Here is a 20165-nt window from a genome sequence, read left to right as displayed (position 1 = left end):
AGACTCACAGCTCTGGCACTGATCCTCCTGAGGACCCCAGCAGCGGCCGTTACAGGAGCGATGGCACCTTCTGCCTGTGGAAAACATCCCAACTTTAATCCTTAACAACAACACCACTCCAGTGAGCTGTGGGATTTGTCTCAAACAGCGCTCCCACTGAGTTTTGTCACCGATTAGACTTAATTGACTGTTTTGTAATTACCGAGAGAGAGTGTTTGAGTGGGACTCTGAGCAACAACATCACTTCACTTGATTAAATTGAAGACATTCTGCAATTTTCAAGTGGTTGGAAAATAAAAAATAAAAACTTGGAAACTTTACAAACTGTTAATAATAGCATATGGCCTATTTGAAACATTTATTTTAGTAATTCAGCATTGCATGGAAAAATGTTTCTTATTAAAACAATAGTCAGAGTCACACACACACACACACACACACACACACACACACACACACACACACACACACACACACACACACACACACACACACACACACACTCACACACACACACACAAATACACACACACACACACACACACACACACACACACACACACACACACACACACACACACACACACACACACACACACACACACACACACACACACACACACACACACACACACACACACAAATACACACGCGCACAAATATAAGAGAAATAAAAAAAAGTGTTATAACTTATATTTGCTTATATTATCTAATATCTTAATTTATTTAAGACAGAATAATTCATTTAAAAGTAACAATAAAGATTTAAAGTCCTTTATAACAGTTTTCAGGTATTTACTGTCACTTTTGATCAGATTAATTTGTCTTAATTAATAAATATAAATGCAAATATAATATATATATATAAATTGACTATATACACTTGTGTGTGTGTGTATGTAATGCCATTCCAGATTTCTTTCTTTCTCTTTCTTTCTTTCTTTCTTTCTTTCTTTCTTTCTTTCTTTCTTTCTTTCTTTCTTTCTTTCTTTCTGATGATGATGATGATGATGATGATGATGATGATGATGATGATGATGATGATCAGATTCTGTGATGTTTCTTTTCGCAGCATTCTTTGACACATAATTAATGATAAATAAAATTGATCATTGTGTATGTATATATATATATATATATATATATATATATATATATATATATATATATATATATATATATATATATATATATATATATATATATATATAGTAAAATAAATAATGATAATAATAATATGTCTATAATATTACTGGTTTTGTCACTTTGCTCATAAAAGGACTTATTCAAAAACATCCTACCTATCTGAAGTATCTGGAACATTGTAGTAGAACTCCCTTGGCATCCATCTAAATGCAGTTTTTGAAAGAAGACACACATAGAAAATCATGTAAAAACTCACATGTGTTCCCACTATTGTTCGACGGCACAACCAGAAGTTCAGATCGAGGGTTTTTGATGATGTCCTGCCAGTGGATGGTGTCCGCATGACACAAGAACTTATTCTGATCCACATACACACCTCCATTCAGGATTTCTACAACAATGAGAATACAAAACAGATGGCATTTATGAACTATGATAATTTATGAATAACTGGCAACACATATTTGAGCTATTATACAGTACATCATATATTTAAAAGTTTCCTAATGTTGTGTGTGTTGTATAGCCCCCTAACAGGTTTAAATGCATCTGAGGTCAGAATACATTGTTATTTTTTTTTCAATTCAGGGCTCAAAGGAAACCTATTATGCTTCTTTTTACAAGATATAAAAAAGTTTCTGACGGTCCTAGAGTGTGTGTATGTGGAGGTTCAGGTCAAAATATGTCCCTTTTAGGTTTTGGGTACACGTCAGCACCAACAGTGTAGTGGTTAGCACGTCGACACATGGCACTTATAAAAACACAGTATTAATGGCGACCCGTGTTTGATTACCGCCTCAAGGTCCTACGCCGATCCTTCCCCAATCTCATCTCCCTATGCTCTATACTTTCTACTGTCCGAATCAAATAAAGGTGAAAAAAAAAGTTGAATACATGAGGAAAAACAAAAGGAAATAATGATTATGTTTTTTCTTTTTGTTCACTCAACTTCATGCATTCCAGTTCTGCAGACAAAAAACGTTCAGTTGGCACAACTTTTGTAGTTCATCTCTCCAGAAAACTAATCGTTTTATGTTAACCCAACTGCATGTTTTTTACTTTACTGACAAATAATTTTATATTAGTGTAGCTGATGTTTTCAAAAGATGAGCGAAAAAGAAAAAGCCAAAGGAAATAAGGATTATTTTTTTTTATTCTACAGACTTCATTTTTTTACAGTGGGTTTTATTAAGTCTTTCTGAGTCTAATCTATGTCGAAAATGCCCATTTCAGAGCATTCCTATTTCATGGGCAGGTGGAGATCATACAAATATCTCATTTATTCATTAATTTATTCATTCGTTCGTTCGTTTTTTTTTTTTTGTTTTTTTTGGCTTAGTCCCTTTATTAATCTTGGGTCGCCACAGCGGAATGAACCGCCAACTTATCCAGCATATGTTTTACACAGCGGTTGCCCTTCCAGCTGCTACCCAACACTGGGAATCATCCATAAACAATTTTGCTAACCCAATTCACCTATACCACATGTTTTTAAACTTGGGGAAACCCGAGCACCTTGAGGAAACCCACGCAATTGCAGGGAGAACATGCAAACTCTATAGAGAAATGCCAACTGACCCAGCCAGGGCTCCAACCAGCAACCTTCTTGCTGTGATGTGATTGTGCTACTCACTGTGCCACTGTGCTGCCCACAAATATGTCAGTAGAAGGAAAATATAATGACTCTTTAAGGTTAAAGTGATTAAAAATAACGTATTTATTATGCACTTTTCTGATTAAAAAATGCGAAGTAATTGCAAAATAATAGATTTTATTTCTTGAAAACCGATATGATGTGCTTTTTAAATAAATAAATGTGTACATATAAGCCACACAGTTCATTCTCAGGTCATCTTAAGGAAAAAAATAATAATTCTATGAAACCAGTTTATGCTTTATAAAAGCAGTGTAATAATAATCGCTCCTTTTAAAAACAGGATTTAAGAATGAAATCGCCCAATTTTCCCCGTTAAGCCGCTTATAGAAGATCAAGCAAGATTATAAGCATATCAATGTGTCTGCAGAGATTGGAAACATGTGCTTTATATTGAGGTAGTATATTCGAGACACCAAGTCCCATTTAAACCCTCTCTCCTGCTTCTATAACTAATATTACCAGCCTAGAAACCAAATGATCTAATGAAGAGCTTCGGTTACTGAGAAATCGGACATTGTGTTCTGCAAATCCGCCTTTATTTATACTCAAAGACGTGTATGACGTAGATCTCGTCTGGTTCGTGGCCTCAAACGGCCGTCTGATGAATGTTACAAAGGCTATGGCTGTTTAAAATGGGTTGGTGCAGTTTCATTCGCTCTTGAAGGAAAACAAATAGGAAGTTAATGAAGCAATATTATTATTCAGGAACTGGCTGGCTCTTCATAATCAACTATTGTAACTTTATATGTTATACGGCTTGACGGTTCTGCTGGAACATCAGATATGCATGGACTGAAGCTGCAGCACTGATTATATTACACTATTAAACCTTTCGCCTTCAGTAAATATCATCTCGTTTTCTTGCTTTCAGCTGGTAAGTCCTCACAGGATGGATGATAACATGAATTAAAATGGACCTGTGCACTAAAATCAAGTAGCTAGGAGACGAACAACATAAAACCAGACCTTTATTTCAATACATTCATTTCCTTCGGCTTAGTCTCTATTTCAGAGGTCGCTACAGTGGAATGAACCGCCAACTATTCCAGCATGTTTTTACGCAGCGGATGCCATTCCAGCTGCAACTCAGTACTGGGAAACACCCATACACTCTCATTCACACACACTCATACACTACCGCCAATTTAGTTTCTTCAATTCACCTATAGCGCATGTCTTTGGACGGTAAGGGAAACCAGAGCACACAAAGGAAAACCCAGAGAACATGCAAACTCCACACAGAAATGCCAACTGGCCCAGCTGGGAATCGAAACAGCAACCTTCTTGCTGTGACGCAACCATGCCACTTCATTTCAATACATACATTGTTATTTGCATGTATATTAGATTGTGAAGCATGCATGATTATTTCAAATAACATCTTTAAATATAGATTTTCTTTTTAAATATATATTAAAAACAGTTACAAACAGTTATTTAGTCACAAATTGTGACACTGAGGTGACAATAAAAGACATTTTTATGTTACAAAAGAGTCAAATTACAAATAAATTATGTGTAAAGGGTAACAGTTTACTTAAAGGAGTGTTTAAAAATTGTTATTAATTGTTATTAGCTCAGTTATATCATTTTACTGTTTGAGATGTCTTTGATATTGTTATGGTTGCAGAACACTAACAGACTACAAATCCGCCATTACATGAACTACAAATTCAGTCATGCACTTCACATCGGTTTCATTTTGATTAAACAATCACACACACAGCCGGAGGATTATCATGGACTGATTACAAGGACTTTAAATACAGCGCACACACACACATAATGGCTGAGTCTTGTTTAATTGTTTTGTAAACATTGCGTTTTTTGTGTACCAATCTTTGCTTTGTTTGTTTATTGTTTACATTGTTTGCCGTCGGGACTGACCACTTGCCTTTTATTTGACCATGACTATCGATTCCTTGTATACATCTGTTTGCCCGTGTTGATCGTTGCTTGCCTGACCATCTCTGTGTAATAGACCTGCATTTGGATCCGCACTTCCGTTGTCAGTGTCCTCATCACATTACAGATATGATAACTTGGCATAAACAAATACATCAAAACCCGTCTTGTCCAACTTGACATTACCAAAACAACATATCTTGTCATAAATCTGTCATAAACATGATTGTCACAAGGGCATTATACAGTAATTGTGTCACAAATTTTATAACAGCATTAATATTTTACTAACAGTGGTACACTTTAACTATTATAATTATATAATAGTTATAATATTAATAGTTAACTATTATTATTATAACTGTTATAATGTTATAATAATGTTATATTATTTGACAGTATTGACACTTTAAATGAAAAAATACTGAAATTTTTTTCATGAAACAATTACAATGCGCTCATGTCAATTACGTTTATGACAGATATAGGACAAGTTACGTTGTCTTGGATTTCAAGTTGTCATGACATAGAGGGTCCTATCTTACATCTGACGCAATAAAGTGCAAGACGTGTCCAGCACGATTTGTTGCTATTTTCAGACCAACGCAACTGTCAACCGTCAACGCAAACTGTTTTCACGTTTTGCGCCATGTTGTTTAAATAGCAAATCCATTTATGCCACTTTATGGACTCATGGATGTGCCAGTCTAAAAAGGAGGTGTGTTAAGGCACACTGTTGGCACGTTGCTATTTTGAGGAACTGAAATAGACTGCGCAATTAAACTAAATTGTTTTTTTAAAACAACTAAAGGCTGCTCTAAAGTCCAGCGCAGAGTACGTTAGTTATGCGCCTATGTGGGTTCAAACGCTTAATACACACACAAATATCTTTACATATAAAAAAGGATTAAAAATTTACAAAAAATTATTATTTTCTACATAAATATAAAAAAGCTGTACCTTCATGCCTTTTTTCAGTTTACTAATGACAATTTGCATTATTATAATGTTATTTTAATGAAGTAATTATTATTACTAGTATTATTTATTATTTGCATATTTATATATTCTTTTTTAATAGAAACAAGCTTCCATTTGTCCACCTGTTGGTTTTGGAGGTATGCATCACCATATGGGGCATAACAACAGGATGTGTGTTTGGATATAACTGGATATTTGGTTTTTGACCACACTTTGTTATTATTGTTATTTATTTGTTTGCTGGAAGCTTTGTAACAAATAATAGTTTTTGTGCTTAACAAACTCAACATGTAGGCTGATGGATGTCTTCAGTGGAGTGAGTTTCCACCATTTCCTTATCCACAAAAGTAAAGGAGTAAAGAGTAAAAGTAAAGTAAAGAGAACGTAAAGAGGCCGAATGGAGGAGGCTCGTTCTTTATCCTTACGCTGCAGATGGTCTGTTTTTACTGGTTTCTTGCTTGTAAAGCGTTCAGTTTTTCGACATACAAATTCCACCATGTAAATAGCAAATGTGCCATGATGCGACACGACTGACTCTTAAAGGGAATGGAAGATGAGACTCTGGTTGGTTTAATGGTTTAATGCACGAAAACACACCCATATCTCATTAAGAGAATAAGCACAACCCTGTTAGACCATGCATCAGCGCAGAGCATATTTTTCGTCCTTAAAATAGCAAAAGTGGATTTGGACATGCCCTTAATGCTTTTGTGTCATGCGCTTTAGACTTTGTGCCTATATCCTTAAACTAGAGTCTGTAATGTTTATAATGCATTTGTTTATGTCAGGTTGTCATAACAATGGCATCTCAAACAATGCTATTTTGGATTTAAAATGACATAACTGAGTGAATATCACATAATGACAGTTGTCATAAGCATGTCTTGTGTCATGTCATGATTATAAAGGTGTCATGACATTCTTATGAACACCCCTTGAAGTAAAGTGTTACCCATATGTTATAAACTTCTCAAATAAACAGGCAAGTCTGAAAAAGTCTGAGAAATAACTTGCCTTTACACACCATTATATTATTTTACATGTTTTAGGAGTTCAACTGACCCAGTGAAAACTAAAGGTCAAATTTTGGCACTTTTCTTTTCTTTATTGACAATTATAATATTAAAACGTATTCTTCGATGTCTCCCATAACCTGAACGAGCAGTATTTCTAGATGAGCAGAGCCTCATACCTGCATTCTCAATGTCACATGACAATTTCACATTGAGTGAAAGTGAAGTATTGAAATAGTGTGTCAGCCCTTCATAGATGATGGCACTGAAGTGTGCAGGTGGAAAAGTTCAACAACAGACCATATGAATACATTTTTAAAGAGTCACGTTTGACATTCACAGCTGGAAACCCAGCCTGCATGAGAAGCACTTCACGTCATTAACATCTCTTTCATGAATTCATCTGCACACAATTCACCCGCTAAGGAATCCCTTCAACAACAATTGTAATAAATCTATATTTAAATGACAAAGTTGTGCATTTGAGAGAGTAAGAGTGATGAAGTGGTTTTGAAGAACATTTTAAAGGGGGGGAAATTTTTTGAGCTAATCAAAATGTCTAAAAAAATACATTATGAAGTCATGTGAAGGGCAAACACTCGTCGCAGAAACTAGGCTTCTTATCAACTGAGCGACATTATGGCTCCGCTCTTAACGGTAACAGCCTCCATCTGTAAACATAACTCAATCAATTCAGGGTCAAAGCTGAACACTGCTGTATGAACTGAAAATCACAGGAAAATATTCTACATAAACATAAGTTGAAAAGCTTCTGAAACAAATAGAAAGCATCAACCTGTTCATAAACATGAAGTATGAACACCAAAATAATTTTGATTAACTAAAACTAAAACCATAAAACTAAATAAATGTTAAACTGTTTAAAATAAAATAAAATAAAATAAAATAAAATAAAATAAAATAAAATAAAATAAAATAAAATAAAATAAAATAAAATAAAATAAAATAAAATAAAATAAAATAAAATAGTAATGTCTCTAATAAAATAAGAAACCCCAAATAACCTACATTTTCATTTAGTTTATTGCAAAAAAAAAAGTAATGAATAATTTTTAACTAATTTGATAAAATTAAATTAAATAAAATTTAAAAATGTTTCCATTAAAAAAAGAAATAATTTTCATTTAGTTTATATTGCAACTAAAATAAATAAAACTAAAATAAAAACTTTAATTTAAATTTAAAACATCAATATAAGAAAGAACTAAAAAGCAATAAATGTTTTTACTAAGAAAAAAAAAATACATTAAGATAAAATAATTTAATGAAAATAATTTCATTTAGTTTGTATTACAACTAAAATAATTAAAACTAAAATCAAAACTTACAATAAAAATTAAAACATCAATATTAGCAACAACCACAAAAAACATTTTAAACTAATAAAATAAGATGAAAAATAAATAAATAAACAATAAAAAATTAAAATAAAAGAAAACAACACATCTCTAATAAAACAGGAAACCAAAATAACAAAAAAAAATTTTTTTTTAAATTGCAACTAAAAAAACTAAAACTAAAATTAAACTAAAATAAAAACTAAAATTATCAATATGTACAACCAAAAAGCAATACATATTTTAACTACTTAAATAAAATAAAATAAATAAAAGTAAAGTTATTAAAAATATTAAATTAAAAAACAATAAAATTAATCAATAAAATATATCAAATAAAACAAGAAACCAAAATAACCAACATTAAGGACTTTGTTCAGCATTACCTAATCTTTGTTAATGTTTATTTACACATTATCTAATGCACAAAGTCCTTAATTACTGTTAGATCATGTTTACTAATGCATTAGCTAACACATAAATAAATGTTTAGTTAACATTAACGAAGGTTAGGTAATGCTTAATAAATGCGTTATTCATTGTTAGTTCATGTTAACTAATGCATTAACTAATGTTAACTAATGCACCCTTATTGTAAAGTGTTACCAATATAATATATTCGGCTGGGTCAACTGGCACTTCTGTGTGGAGTTTGCATGTTCTCCCCATGTTGGCGTGGGTTTCCTCCGGGTGCCCTGGTTTCCTCACAGTCCAAAGACATACGCTATATTTGAACTGGGTAAGCGAAATGCTAAATTGCATTCATATATAAATAAATGTGCAGGTGTGCCAGAAACAATAAACCTTTATTACACAGAAGACAAGCAAGAAAATGTTGTTCATTAACTCAGCAAATTGTGGAGCCCTTATTGTCAGACTATTAAAATGTCCAGTTATCTGATAAAACATGCACCTCATGTTGATTTTATTATTTATTTTTAAGATCTGACACAAAACACAATCATTTCACATACAAGAAGGAGAATTTAATATTATAACCAAATTAAAGCCGTGTCACAACCACTAACATTTCAGAAATAATTCTTGTTCCATTCTGTCTTTGTCTATTTTTAAATGAAGAAATCATCTGGAAATGGCAGATTACAATCAGGAAAATGCAAATAAGGCTGAAACCCTACAGCAGGGTCACCAACACAGACATGAAGAAAAGAAACCAGACAGTCAATCAAGAACAGACGATCACTTAAAAACTCTTTTTCTGATAAATAACTTCTCAATCAATAAATGTAAAATAGACAAGTACTTAACAGTGTTTGTTCACTCTAAAATAAGCATTAATAGGCCCAGATAAAAAAACTAAAATAAAATAAAATAAAACAAAATAAAATAAATAAATAAATAATGTCTCTAATTACGAAATGAAAAACAAATTTAAACAATTTAAATTATAATTAATGTTTTTAATTAAACAAGAAATACCAATAAACAGAATTTTAATAAAAAAAATTATTTACTTTTTATAGCAACTAAAACGAAAACATCAATATATGTTACAACCAAAATGTAATAAATATAATTTAAACTATTTGAATAAAATAAAATAAATAAAGATAAAAATAATGTTTCTAATTAAACAAAAAGCAAATATACAAACTTTTTCATTCAGTTTTTAAAATAAAATAAAATAAATTAAAATAAAATACATTTCTCTAATTAACAATTAAAAACAAATAAAAAGTAATAAAAATAATTTAAAAATATTTTAATAAAATAAAATACAATTAAGTTGGATTAAAAATAATGTTTCTAATTAAACAAGAAATGCAAATAAACTAATAATTATTTTAGTTTTATTGCAACTAAATTACAAATAAAAAAAATCAATATTCATTCATTCATTCATTTTCTTTTCAGTTTAGTCCCTTTATTAATCGGGGGTCGCCACAGCGGTATGAACCGCCAATTTATCCAGCATGTGTTTTACGCAACGGATGCCCTTCCAGCTGCAAATCATTTCAGGGAAACATCCATACACACTAATTCACATTCATACACTATGGACAATTTAGCCTATACAATTCACCTGTACTGCATTTCTTTGGACTGTGGGGGAAACCGGAGCACCCGGATGAAACCCACGCGAACGCAGGGAGAACATGCAAACTCCACACAGAAACGCCAACCGACCCAGCCGAGGCTCGAACCAGCGTCGCCCCAAATCCTCAATATATATAACATAATAAATAAATATAATATATATAACATATATAAAATAAATATATAAAATAATAAAAGTAATAAATAGAATTTCAACTATTTTAATAAAATAAAATAAAATAATGTTTCTAATTAAGCAAGAAACTCAAATATACAACATTTCGAAATTTTAATTATTTTTTTATATTGCTTAATAAAAAAAATAATAAAAAATATTTGTAAAAATTAAGTTAAAAACAAACAATAAATAAATATATAAATAAATGTCTGTAGTTAACAACCGGAATGTATTCAATATCGGTAACACTTTACAATAAGTTTCATTAGCTAATGCATTTACTAACATGAACTAATCATGAACAACACTTGTTTAGCATTTATTAATCATAATTGAACATTTACTAATGCATTATTAACATCCAAGTCCATGCTTGTTAACATTAGTTAATGCACCATGAGTTAACATGAACTAAAAATGAACAACTGTGTTTTCATTAACTAACGTTTACTAACATAAATACAAACTGTAGTAAATGTATTGTTCATTGTTTGTTCATGTTAGTAAATGCAGTAATTAACATTAACTAATAAACCTTATTGTAAAGTGTGACCTCAATATTAAACCATCGAGGACCTCAAGGGCAACATATACAAAGAGATGATGCCAATCATAGAGGACTGAGGACAATTTATACAAACACATGAAGAGATGATCCCAACCGACAAGGACAACACATTCACATAATACACAAATACACTTTATTAAACTTGGAATGTGATAATGTGCACCTTTTGTAAAGCTGCTTTGAAACAATAATTCTTGTAAAAAGCACTATACAAATAAACTTGGACTACTATCCCTATTAGTGAATGAGACCTATAATGTTCAGATGTTGTACATCAAGACAATTGTGGCCTCAAAATGCTGCCGCGTGTAGGACTAGATCCCTTATCCAAAGCATTTTGTTTCGATTTGACTTGAACTACCTTAAAACAACCACAAAACAACTGCCACCTCATGGATGGTAAGAACAAACCTACACTAAACTTCATTATACACTATTTGAAAAACAGATACAAAAGCTGGCACTAGCCTTACATCCACCTATTTGATGTGCATTTTTCGCAAAATAAAAGGCTTAATGGAAAATCCAAGATGTGCAAACATTCTATTGTATGTGTTGTATACATATTATTTTATGAAAATAAAAAGGGAAGTAGGATAAAGCTTTTATTCAATGAGAAAAAAATGCACATCAACTACAATAGAAACTCCAGCATTCGCATCAAAATGTCATGTGATTTTTTTTTTGACAGATCCTTCGCAAATTTGCATTCACAAAGGTTTTATGAAATATTAAAGTTTTGCGCAAGCACAAGTTTAATTTACATCCTTGGCAGTACTTTCTCTTTCTACCATATTGGCTTCTTAAGGGTGTATATTGCATAGTTACCACACAATTATTATTATTATTATTATTATTATTATTATTATTATTATTATTTTGAGCTTTTGTATGCTTAAAACAAGAATGTTAGGGTCATAAAAATAAAGATTATTCAATTGGATAAATTATTAAAAAAGCTTTAATCAATAAATAAATAAATAAATAATTATTTAAATAAATAAATAAATAAATATTCAAACAAACAAACAAATAAATAAATAAATAAATAAATACATATTCAAACAAACAAATACATAAATAAATAAATAAATACATAAATACTGAAATAAATAAATAAATAAATAAATAAATAAATAAATAAATAAACAGATAATTTATAAATAAAGTGTAGTCAATTTGATTAATTGTAAATAAACAAGGTTTATTCAATTGGATAAAAATAAATAATCAACTAACTAACTAACTAACTAACTAACTAACTAACTAACTAACTAACTAACTAACTAACTAACTAACTAACTAACTAACTAACTAACTAACTAACTAACTATTTAGCTAGCTAGATAAATAAATAAATAATCAATTAGATAAATTATTAAAAAAGATTTAGTCAATTTCATTAATTTTAAACAAAATAAGGTTTACTTAATTAAACAATAAATAAACAAATAAATAAATAAATAAATAAATAAATAAATAAATAAATAAATAAATAAATAAATAAATAAACATTTAAAAAATAAATAAATAAAGACTTTAATAAAACTTTTATTGATGCATTCCTTAATATGACATGTTGCATATTTAAAGGGGTTACACGGCTTCTAAGGATGTTACGAAAGATATGATTTTATGAGGACTTTATGGACCGAAGTCCATATTATTCTCATAATGGTGTTTGATCAGGCCCCCTAACAGTAACTTTAGGGCCCCAAAACAGTGTGGGCCCTTGGAATCGTTGTAACTGAACCCAACCCACGCCTCACCCCCTACATCTGCCAAGTGATGTCCATGTATATATATCACATGAATGTAAACAAGAGTATAAAAGGCGCTTTATTTTCTTTCAGCCAGATTTTAAGTTGTAGGCAGAAAATTAAATATAGCTCATTCTTGATTGTGTCTGTCCTTTTAAACTGATGATTTTGTTGATCTTTTCTTTCTTCCAAGAAAAAAAAAAAAGAGAATGCATAATAAGCCACTCGATTAAAAACAAATGTCGCCTAATGGATTCTGTTTAATGCTCATATCAGTGAGGATGATATGTGCTTAAAAGATTCTAAAGATGTGCATTTTTATATCTAATATATTGATATTATGTACATATCAACTTCTCTGAGTAAACAAATGGCCCTTTCCTCCAACTTTCACTGGTTATCTTCTTGGAGATTTGCTGACATGCGCAGGGTTTCGTCGGGGGATGTTTTTAAAAAGTAAAGCGGCGTTTGAAGCTGTGAGATTCTGTGTAGTTTAAACATTTTGCTGCATAATGATGATACTGGATTCATTATTAATGGAGCTGTTCCTCTCTCAGCCTTCTGAGCAACAGACCGGTGAGATGCTATTAGCTCTGCTCTCTTCTTTTCATTTCAGCCCTTTCACGAGCTCCGAATTCGCAGAAGAGCTTGGTCAGCGAGCAGGTAGATTATCTCAGGATGCTGCACTTAATATTAGATGTGCATAATATGCTGCGTAATTACAATTACATGTATATACAATTCTCAAATTGCTCTGAAATTGTGCAAGCAACAGCAGCTATGGGCTATCAGTGTTTATGCTCATCAGTGTTTTTTTGGTTATTGCTAGTGCTGTATATACGAGCAATATCACACGAGTAGCAGTGCGATACGGCTGTATATCGGCACTGGTGGGAGGGGTGCGCTAGCGTCCAACCAGTGACAATATACAACCACAACGCTCTACTACTATATTGCGCTTATCTCACCCACATTCGTTACAAAGTACCTATTGTGTAAATACCTGATTTTACATTGTACTTTTGCTTGATTAAATACCTGCATGTAATGACATTTGTAATTAATTACACTTATAATTATGCTGTTGACCATCCCTTACGACTTAAACCCTCCTATACCACTGAACCGGTCTCTAATCCTACTCCCATCCCATCTCAAGAAGTGTTCAGCAATACACTATGAACATATAAAGTACATTGTATTTAAATTCTGATGTGAGTGCATATAGTTAAGGTAACTTAATGTAAAGTGGGACCTTAAATTTGACATTTCTCGCTCATTCAGATGCCAAGAATAGCATGCATCAGAAGTGATCATACATTAAATATAGAACACTAATGACAAAAATGGAAGATTTATACAGATCAAGCTCATTTACATTTACATTGCTTCTAACCCATGTCTGAAACTCTGAAGTAAGAAACAAGAGCATCATTTCTTTGGTTAAATCTACCATTGTCATAATTCTATCACCGCTCTATCCCTTAAATGACAGTTATAGTGAACTGTTCCCCAATGCCAAACAACTGTCAATGTCCAGATCTCTAAGAGAAACGCGTCACGCTCTTATTGATTCAGGAGCTGCCAGGAACTTCATCATAGACGGAGAGTATATTAAAATATTGAATATTTACTGCACTGCCTGCCAACCTCCTGCTTATGTCAAGACGTTAGATGACAAACCGCCAGGATGTTACCAGCCTTGGCTGACTTGCAAATTGTAAAATTCAGATCAGATTTTTTTTTAATTCATGTCTACCTGTTCTGGTGCCTGGAAACAGTGTGAAGGGCCTTGAAAGAAAGCTGTTTGTAATGCTTCACATGGATTGGAGACTTTGGAAACAGTCAAGCTGTGTGTATGACATGCATATGACATGCGAGTTTGGGATTGCGCCACAGATTATTAAAACTCATTAAAACAGAATCAGAATCCATTCTCTGTGAAAAATATTTGTGCATCTGTCAGCAGCGTTTTGGGCAATGGTGGTCATATAGTAATTCAGAGTTATACGTACTAAACCTAAACTAAAAAAAACTTTTAACTGCTAAGAAAATTAAAGTTATATATAAATACAAATTGAACTTTAAAACTGTGATTTAGGGCAAACCAACACATATCATGGATTCAGCATGTACATTTATTAATGTTAAAGAGCTTTATTATATAGTAGTTTAATTATAAATCTAACCATTTCGCTGAGTGTAGTGAGTGCACTATTCTGTGCTTCTGAATGGCTGTATTTAAATTTCTGTTATGTTTCGTCTGGTGCAAACAGGCCACTTGCTTATTGCTACAAATCTTGTCACATGGCGTGTTGTGAGGACATGCGGCTACAATGTAACCTGCTCACCTAATGTTTAAATTCGTAATATTTATATTATTTGCTAATTAACCCTCAGGGGTCGAAGACCGCATATACGCGATTTGAAGCTTCTTCTCCAGATAACGCCGAAACGGACTTAATTTACACTTTCAGTTTTGATCGTACAGATAAGAGTATGCATCAATCGAATCTGTTAGATGTTTACTTGTTTTTTACACTCACAATAATAACAAAAGTGTGTGCTTTTGAAAAATAAGGATAATGAACAGTGCAGGCTTTCTATCTTGTCTCTTTTCGCGAACTGTACTTAGAAACGCTTCAGTAAAATGCACGGAAACTTCACGAAAAGAAAACACACAGACATGAGACATATATCTATGTAAAGCTTGAAGTGTCTACTTTTAAATACAGTTGCATGTTGAAAACAAATATTATTTTGATAAAGTAATCAGTCTGAAACCAACACTATGTCTAGTTTCTCAGTCTGAGCTTATTATATTTATATACAGTTTTCCACTAAGGCAACCTGGGGTGGTGAAATATATTTGGCTAAACTGGCGAGTTAAATGACCAAAGACAGTGTTCCGGCACGGAAAACACATTTTCAAAGCAGAATATCTGGCTTTAGCATTGTCTTTCAGATAAACAATAATGTTTACTTAAATAGAAAAGCATGTTTCTTAAATATCTGCAAACATAATATGGTAATTTTATGCTTTAGAAGAGTCAAAAACATAAAGCACCTTTAAAGAGTACACTTTATTTTTAAAATTAATATTTTTATACATTTCTCAGTAACTATAGGTAATATATTTTGGAAGATTATACATTTAAAGAAAGCTAATAAATTTAAACTGAAACTAAATATTGCAAAAAAAAAACATATATATATATATATATATATATATATATATATATATATATGATGCAAAATGTTAATATATATGCACAAATATAATATTGTATAGACTTGTGAGGTGTACTCATATATGCTGCGGACTGTATATTGATACGAATTGCACTTAAAATGAACTAGCAATCGTTAAAATATCCCTAATTTTAGGTTTAGCAATTTACTGAAATAGGAAAAAAAAACATACAGTTGTATTGAACTTATTTGTATAATTCAATACTCAAAACGATTAATTCAGAAGCATATTAAGCATACAAAGCGTATGAAAAGTATCATGCAATTAACAAGGTACAAACAAACCTAAAAAATAGTTTAAAAAGAACACTGGATCAAACATGCCTCCTCTGTTCACAAGCTACTTTACAAAGATGATATTCAAATCATAAATCAAGATCTCAAAGATTTTTTCTTAATTGAAACCAACTCTGCTTCTAGTTCACTTAGTTTTCAAGTATTTCTGAAATGTACTTTTTTATGGGATTATTTGCTTTTGTTGTGGGAAACTGTGTGGAAAGGTCATGTTTAAATAAAGAACAGCATTGCTCAAAAGCAATCATTATTTCACATAGAAAAAACACAATGACAACACAATCCAGACAGAAACAACTATATAACTGTAGGGTAAATAAATAGGACTTGAATGACCTCCACCTTGAACTGAGTGTGATTATATCAGCTGCAGGCACTTTTACCTGGTAAAAAAAAAATAAACCTCACTGATGTGCAGATTTTACACCACTTTAATCAAACAATGTGAACATAAATGTTGAAGAGAACACAAAATGAGACACGATGCTTGTAACTATCAAGGAGCAAAGGAATAGCATAAGGAATAAACAGGGCTTAACAATGACTGAGGGTAGCACTGCAGATCCTTCTAGAAACACTGTAATGTTTTGTACACTAACAGATACATTATAATATACAGTATCGGCCATGTGGGTTTCATTTAAATCAATGTAGATGTAATTCAGAACAGGCAAAGTATAAAGGCAATAAATATAAAAAAAAAAAATTATGGTTGTTCAAAAAAGATGTACGAGGATCCAGAGTTAGGTTTAGAATTTAATATTATTATTACTGGTAAATAAAAGTAAAGCAAATAAATTGCCAGAAAAAATTATTAATAAAATAAAAATAAAAAATATAATAATAATAATAATAATAATAATAATAATAATAATAATAATAATAATAATAAAGTAAAGTTTAATTTGATTTGTAGAGATGGTATACAGTTCCTTAACCCCCAAAAGTTTAACATTTAATTTAATTTAGTTTTATTAAATGTAATTAAATAAAAAAAATAAAAAAAAATAAAAAAATAAAAATAAAATGAAATAAAATAAATAAATTGACTGTAACTTAATTTAATTTAATAAAGTAAAATTTATTTTAATTTAATTTAATTATTTAATTCAATAAAAATAAATAAAATAAAATAAAATAAAATAAAATAAAATAAAATAAAATAAAATAAAATAAAATTAAATTAAATTAAATTAAATTAAATTAAATTAAATTTAATTTAATTTAATTTAAATTTAATTTAAATTTAATTTAAATATTTGTCATTAAAAGTACTAGTGAAAATATTTTAACTTTAGTACCAGTAACATTTTCAAAGCTTAGTTTGAACGTCAGCAAAATAATTATTAGAAACATGTAAAAAAATATCTTTTGTAACTGTTCAATCCCATTACACCTTTCTTATTTTCATGATATGCTGATTTACAAATAGTTGCGCTTGAGAACAAATCCACAATATTCATTTAACGGGATGAGGATTGATCTGCTGTTTACCGAGCATTGGGGTGAACACACATCCAGCAGATGGAGAGAGAAATGACATGTTCTCTTTAGACTGCATGTGCTCAGCTGCTTGGCAGGCTTTCAGCCAGACAACAACAAGAGAGAGGAGGACAAAACTAAAGCCTGTGGATATTCGTGTTTTATAAATGTCACTGAAAGAAAAAAAAAAAAAATTGTATTCCTGCACAATCTTTGGTGGGTAAACATACGTATTGAAGTCTAACTCTCTCTATGCCAGTGCCTTTATACAGTATCTTACATGGTAATCATTTTCACAATAATCAGTCATGGATATAATGCTAAGTTACAAAACATCAGACTACATCTATTTCAAATCCAGCTGTGTTATTTATCCAGCATGTACTCATCCAAGGCTGTTTTTATTTCATTTCATGTTATGTTACGTTTTTGGGGCATGACTTGGATTACGTGACTTGGTGAGTTATTAAGGCTATTTTTCATCCATTGTTGCTGGACAGGTGTTAAAATTGTCATCCTAAAAGCAAAACAAAAATTATACAATCAATCAAGCATAACTAAGAAAGACTAAAATAGACATCGTTGAATAGATTTGAATAAATAACATGTATATAAACAAAATAAACACCAACATTATGTAAAGGAGATAAGAGTAGTTAAAACATTTAAATAACAAATCTTTAAGATTTCAGGCACAAGTGGTAACATGAAAGGTAGGTGCATGCTAATACAAACAATTACACGTCTGATATTTTTTGTAAATATCATGCTGTCCCCGGAGAGAACCCAGGGGTCCGTTCTTCGTACGTGGATTACGCTGTTAGCTGGATTTGGATATTGACGTTTTGACACGATCCGGGATCGTTTCATTCTTCAAAGCTGATCCGAGAGTTGTTGTCATAGTAACAGTTCTGCTAGCTCAAACCTGATCGGGAGCAGGTTCAATTCATATAAACAGGATTAGATTGGCTCAGTTCAAGCAAAGATAATAAAGTATGTTGCGAATTCTGATATTTTCTTACAGTTGTAGTTATATACACTTGGGAAAATGGTAAATATTTTTAAACTATATATATAAAGTTATAGTTATTAATAAAATAAATAAAGTTATACATATTAATAAAACGTATGCAATCTGCACCCTCGAAATGAAAGTTCAAAGACTGCCACCTGGTGGTGCAAAGAGAAAACTTATTGATATGAACTTTTTAAATCGCTTTAGTACAATGGAGTTTAAAAAAAAATTAAAAAAAGAAGCAATAATACATTTATGCAGTCATAAACATGCTTTGACAGTTAATGTCCCAGTGATTTGATGCTTTACAAAAATTGCAGACGCCTCTACCAATATCAAAATGCTTTTGTAAACATCCAGTTATTCTTTACACCGATTAAAAAAATGGCTACTATAATAAAGTAAATCTAAAGGGAATCCGAGATCAGGTAGGTCTCGAGTGCTCCCCCTTAGAAAAGGGAGGAAAAGGAGGAGATAGGGTGGAAGTGGGGATTCTTCCAAAACGAAGATAGAGCAGTGGGGAGAAAACGATCCATTTATAGTAAGCGTGGATCGCTCTTTTTGTATTACTACTGATTACAGATGAGAAGCCAGTCATGCTCAATCATATCACATGCACCTCTCGAAATTAATTTGTGAAACTTTTTGAACATATTTTATGATTATATATACCAGGGGTGGCTAACCCTGTTCCTGGAGAGCCACCTTCTTGCAGATTTAAGTTGCAACCAAGTGTGCCGCAAGCCTGTGTTTGAGTGAAGGTCTCGGCCGTTAGATCGCCCCCTGGGGGCTGGCTGCAGTACAAGTCATAAAGCCCGCCTCCTCCGTGTTAATGAAGGAGACTTGAGCCCAAATAAAAAAAATTTTTACACTTGCAATAAAATGTCCCGAAAGATGGTTCTGGTGGATTAAGGCACTGGTTATTGTGCTGAAATAGGTGCAGATCTTCATTTTTGTAAACAGTTTGTTTTTAGCAGTAATTTAATGCTGGGCGTGTCATCGTGATTGACAGCTGTGATTGACAGTTTCTCAAAGCAGCGCGTCTGAGCTTCGGCAGGAGACTGAAATGTTATTATTCGATTTCTGTGTTATTTTACCATGACAACATGAGTTCAGCAGTAAACTACAGTTTCTGACATACATGATCTGGTGGAACACTGTTTATTCGCTAAGGTCAGGGCTTTTTTCGGGCTTTATTAGTTTGCTGATACACGCCTAACCACCCAGATGGCAAAATACACTCGGACCAGTTCGGCTAGATTCTCGCCTGCCGGAGACTTACCCCTCAGAGCTCAAACTGACTACCTCTGCTGGACCTACTCCGGATGCCTGGACTCACTGCCCGATTCCAGCCCGAGTCAATCAAGCCAGATGCGGCGGCCGAGCGAGCCGAGCGAGCAGGCGCTGCCGCATGCGAGCCGGAATCAGCCCGCGACGCCGCGAGTAGGTTATGTGCGCTGCGGCCCGGAGCTGGCGCGATTAAATATATAAAACCCTC

The 20165-nt window shown here is 32.0% G+C and overlaps 1 protein-coding gene across 1 annotated transcript in view; it reads right to left on the bottom strand.

Moving 5' to 3' along the window:
- The window catches only part of si:ch73-383l1.1, a 262319-nt gene that overhangs the window by 72880 nt on the left and 169274 nt on the right, over positions 1–20165 (bottom strand). Inside the window, exons 4-5 of the mRNA XM_087236667.2 lie at positions 1403–1537; positions 9–74 (exon numbers count right to left, since the gene is read on the bottom strand). Of these exons, the coding sequence (XP_087092793.1) occupies positions 9–74; positions 1403–1537 (201 nt within the window). The remainder of the gene's footprint in view (positions 1–8; positions 75–1402; positions 1538–20165) is intronic.

Source organism: Danio rerio, chromosome 1, assembly GCF_052040795.2.
Source record: "Danio rerio strain M-AB ecotype USA chromosome 1, GRCz13ab, whole genome shotgun sequence".
Taxonomy (NCBI): domain Eukaryota; kingdom Metazoa; phylum Chordata; class Actinopteri; order Cypriniformes; family Danionidae; genus Danio; species Danio rerio.
Note: the sequence above shows the minus strand (reverse complement) of the source record. Positions and strands in the feature narration are given on the sequence as shown.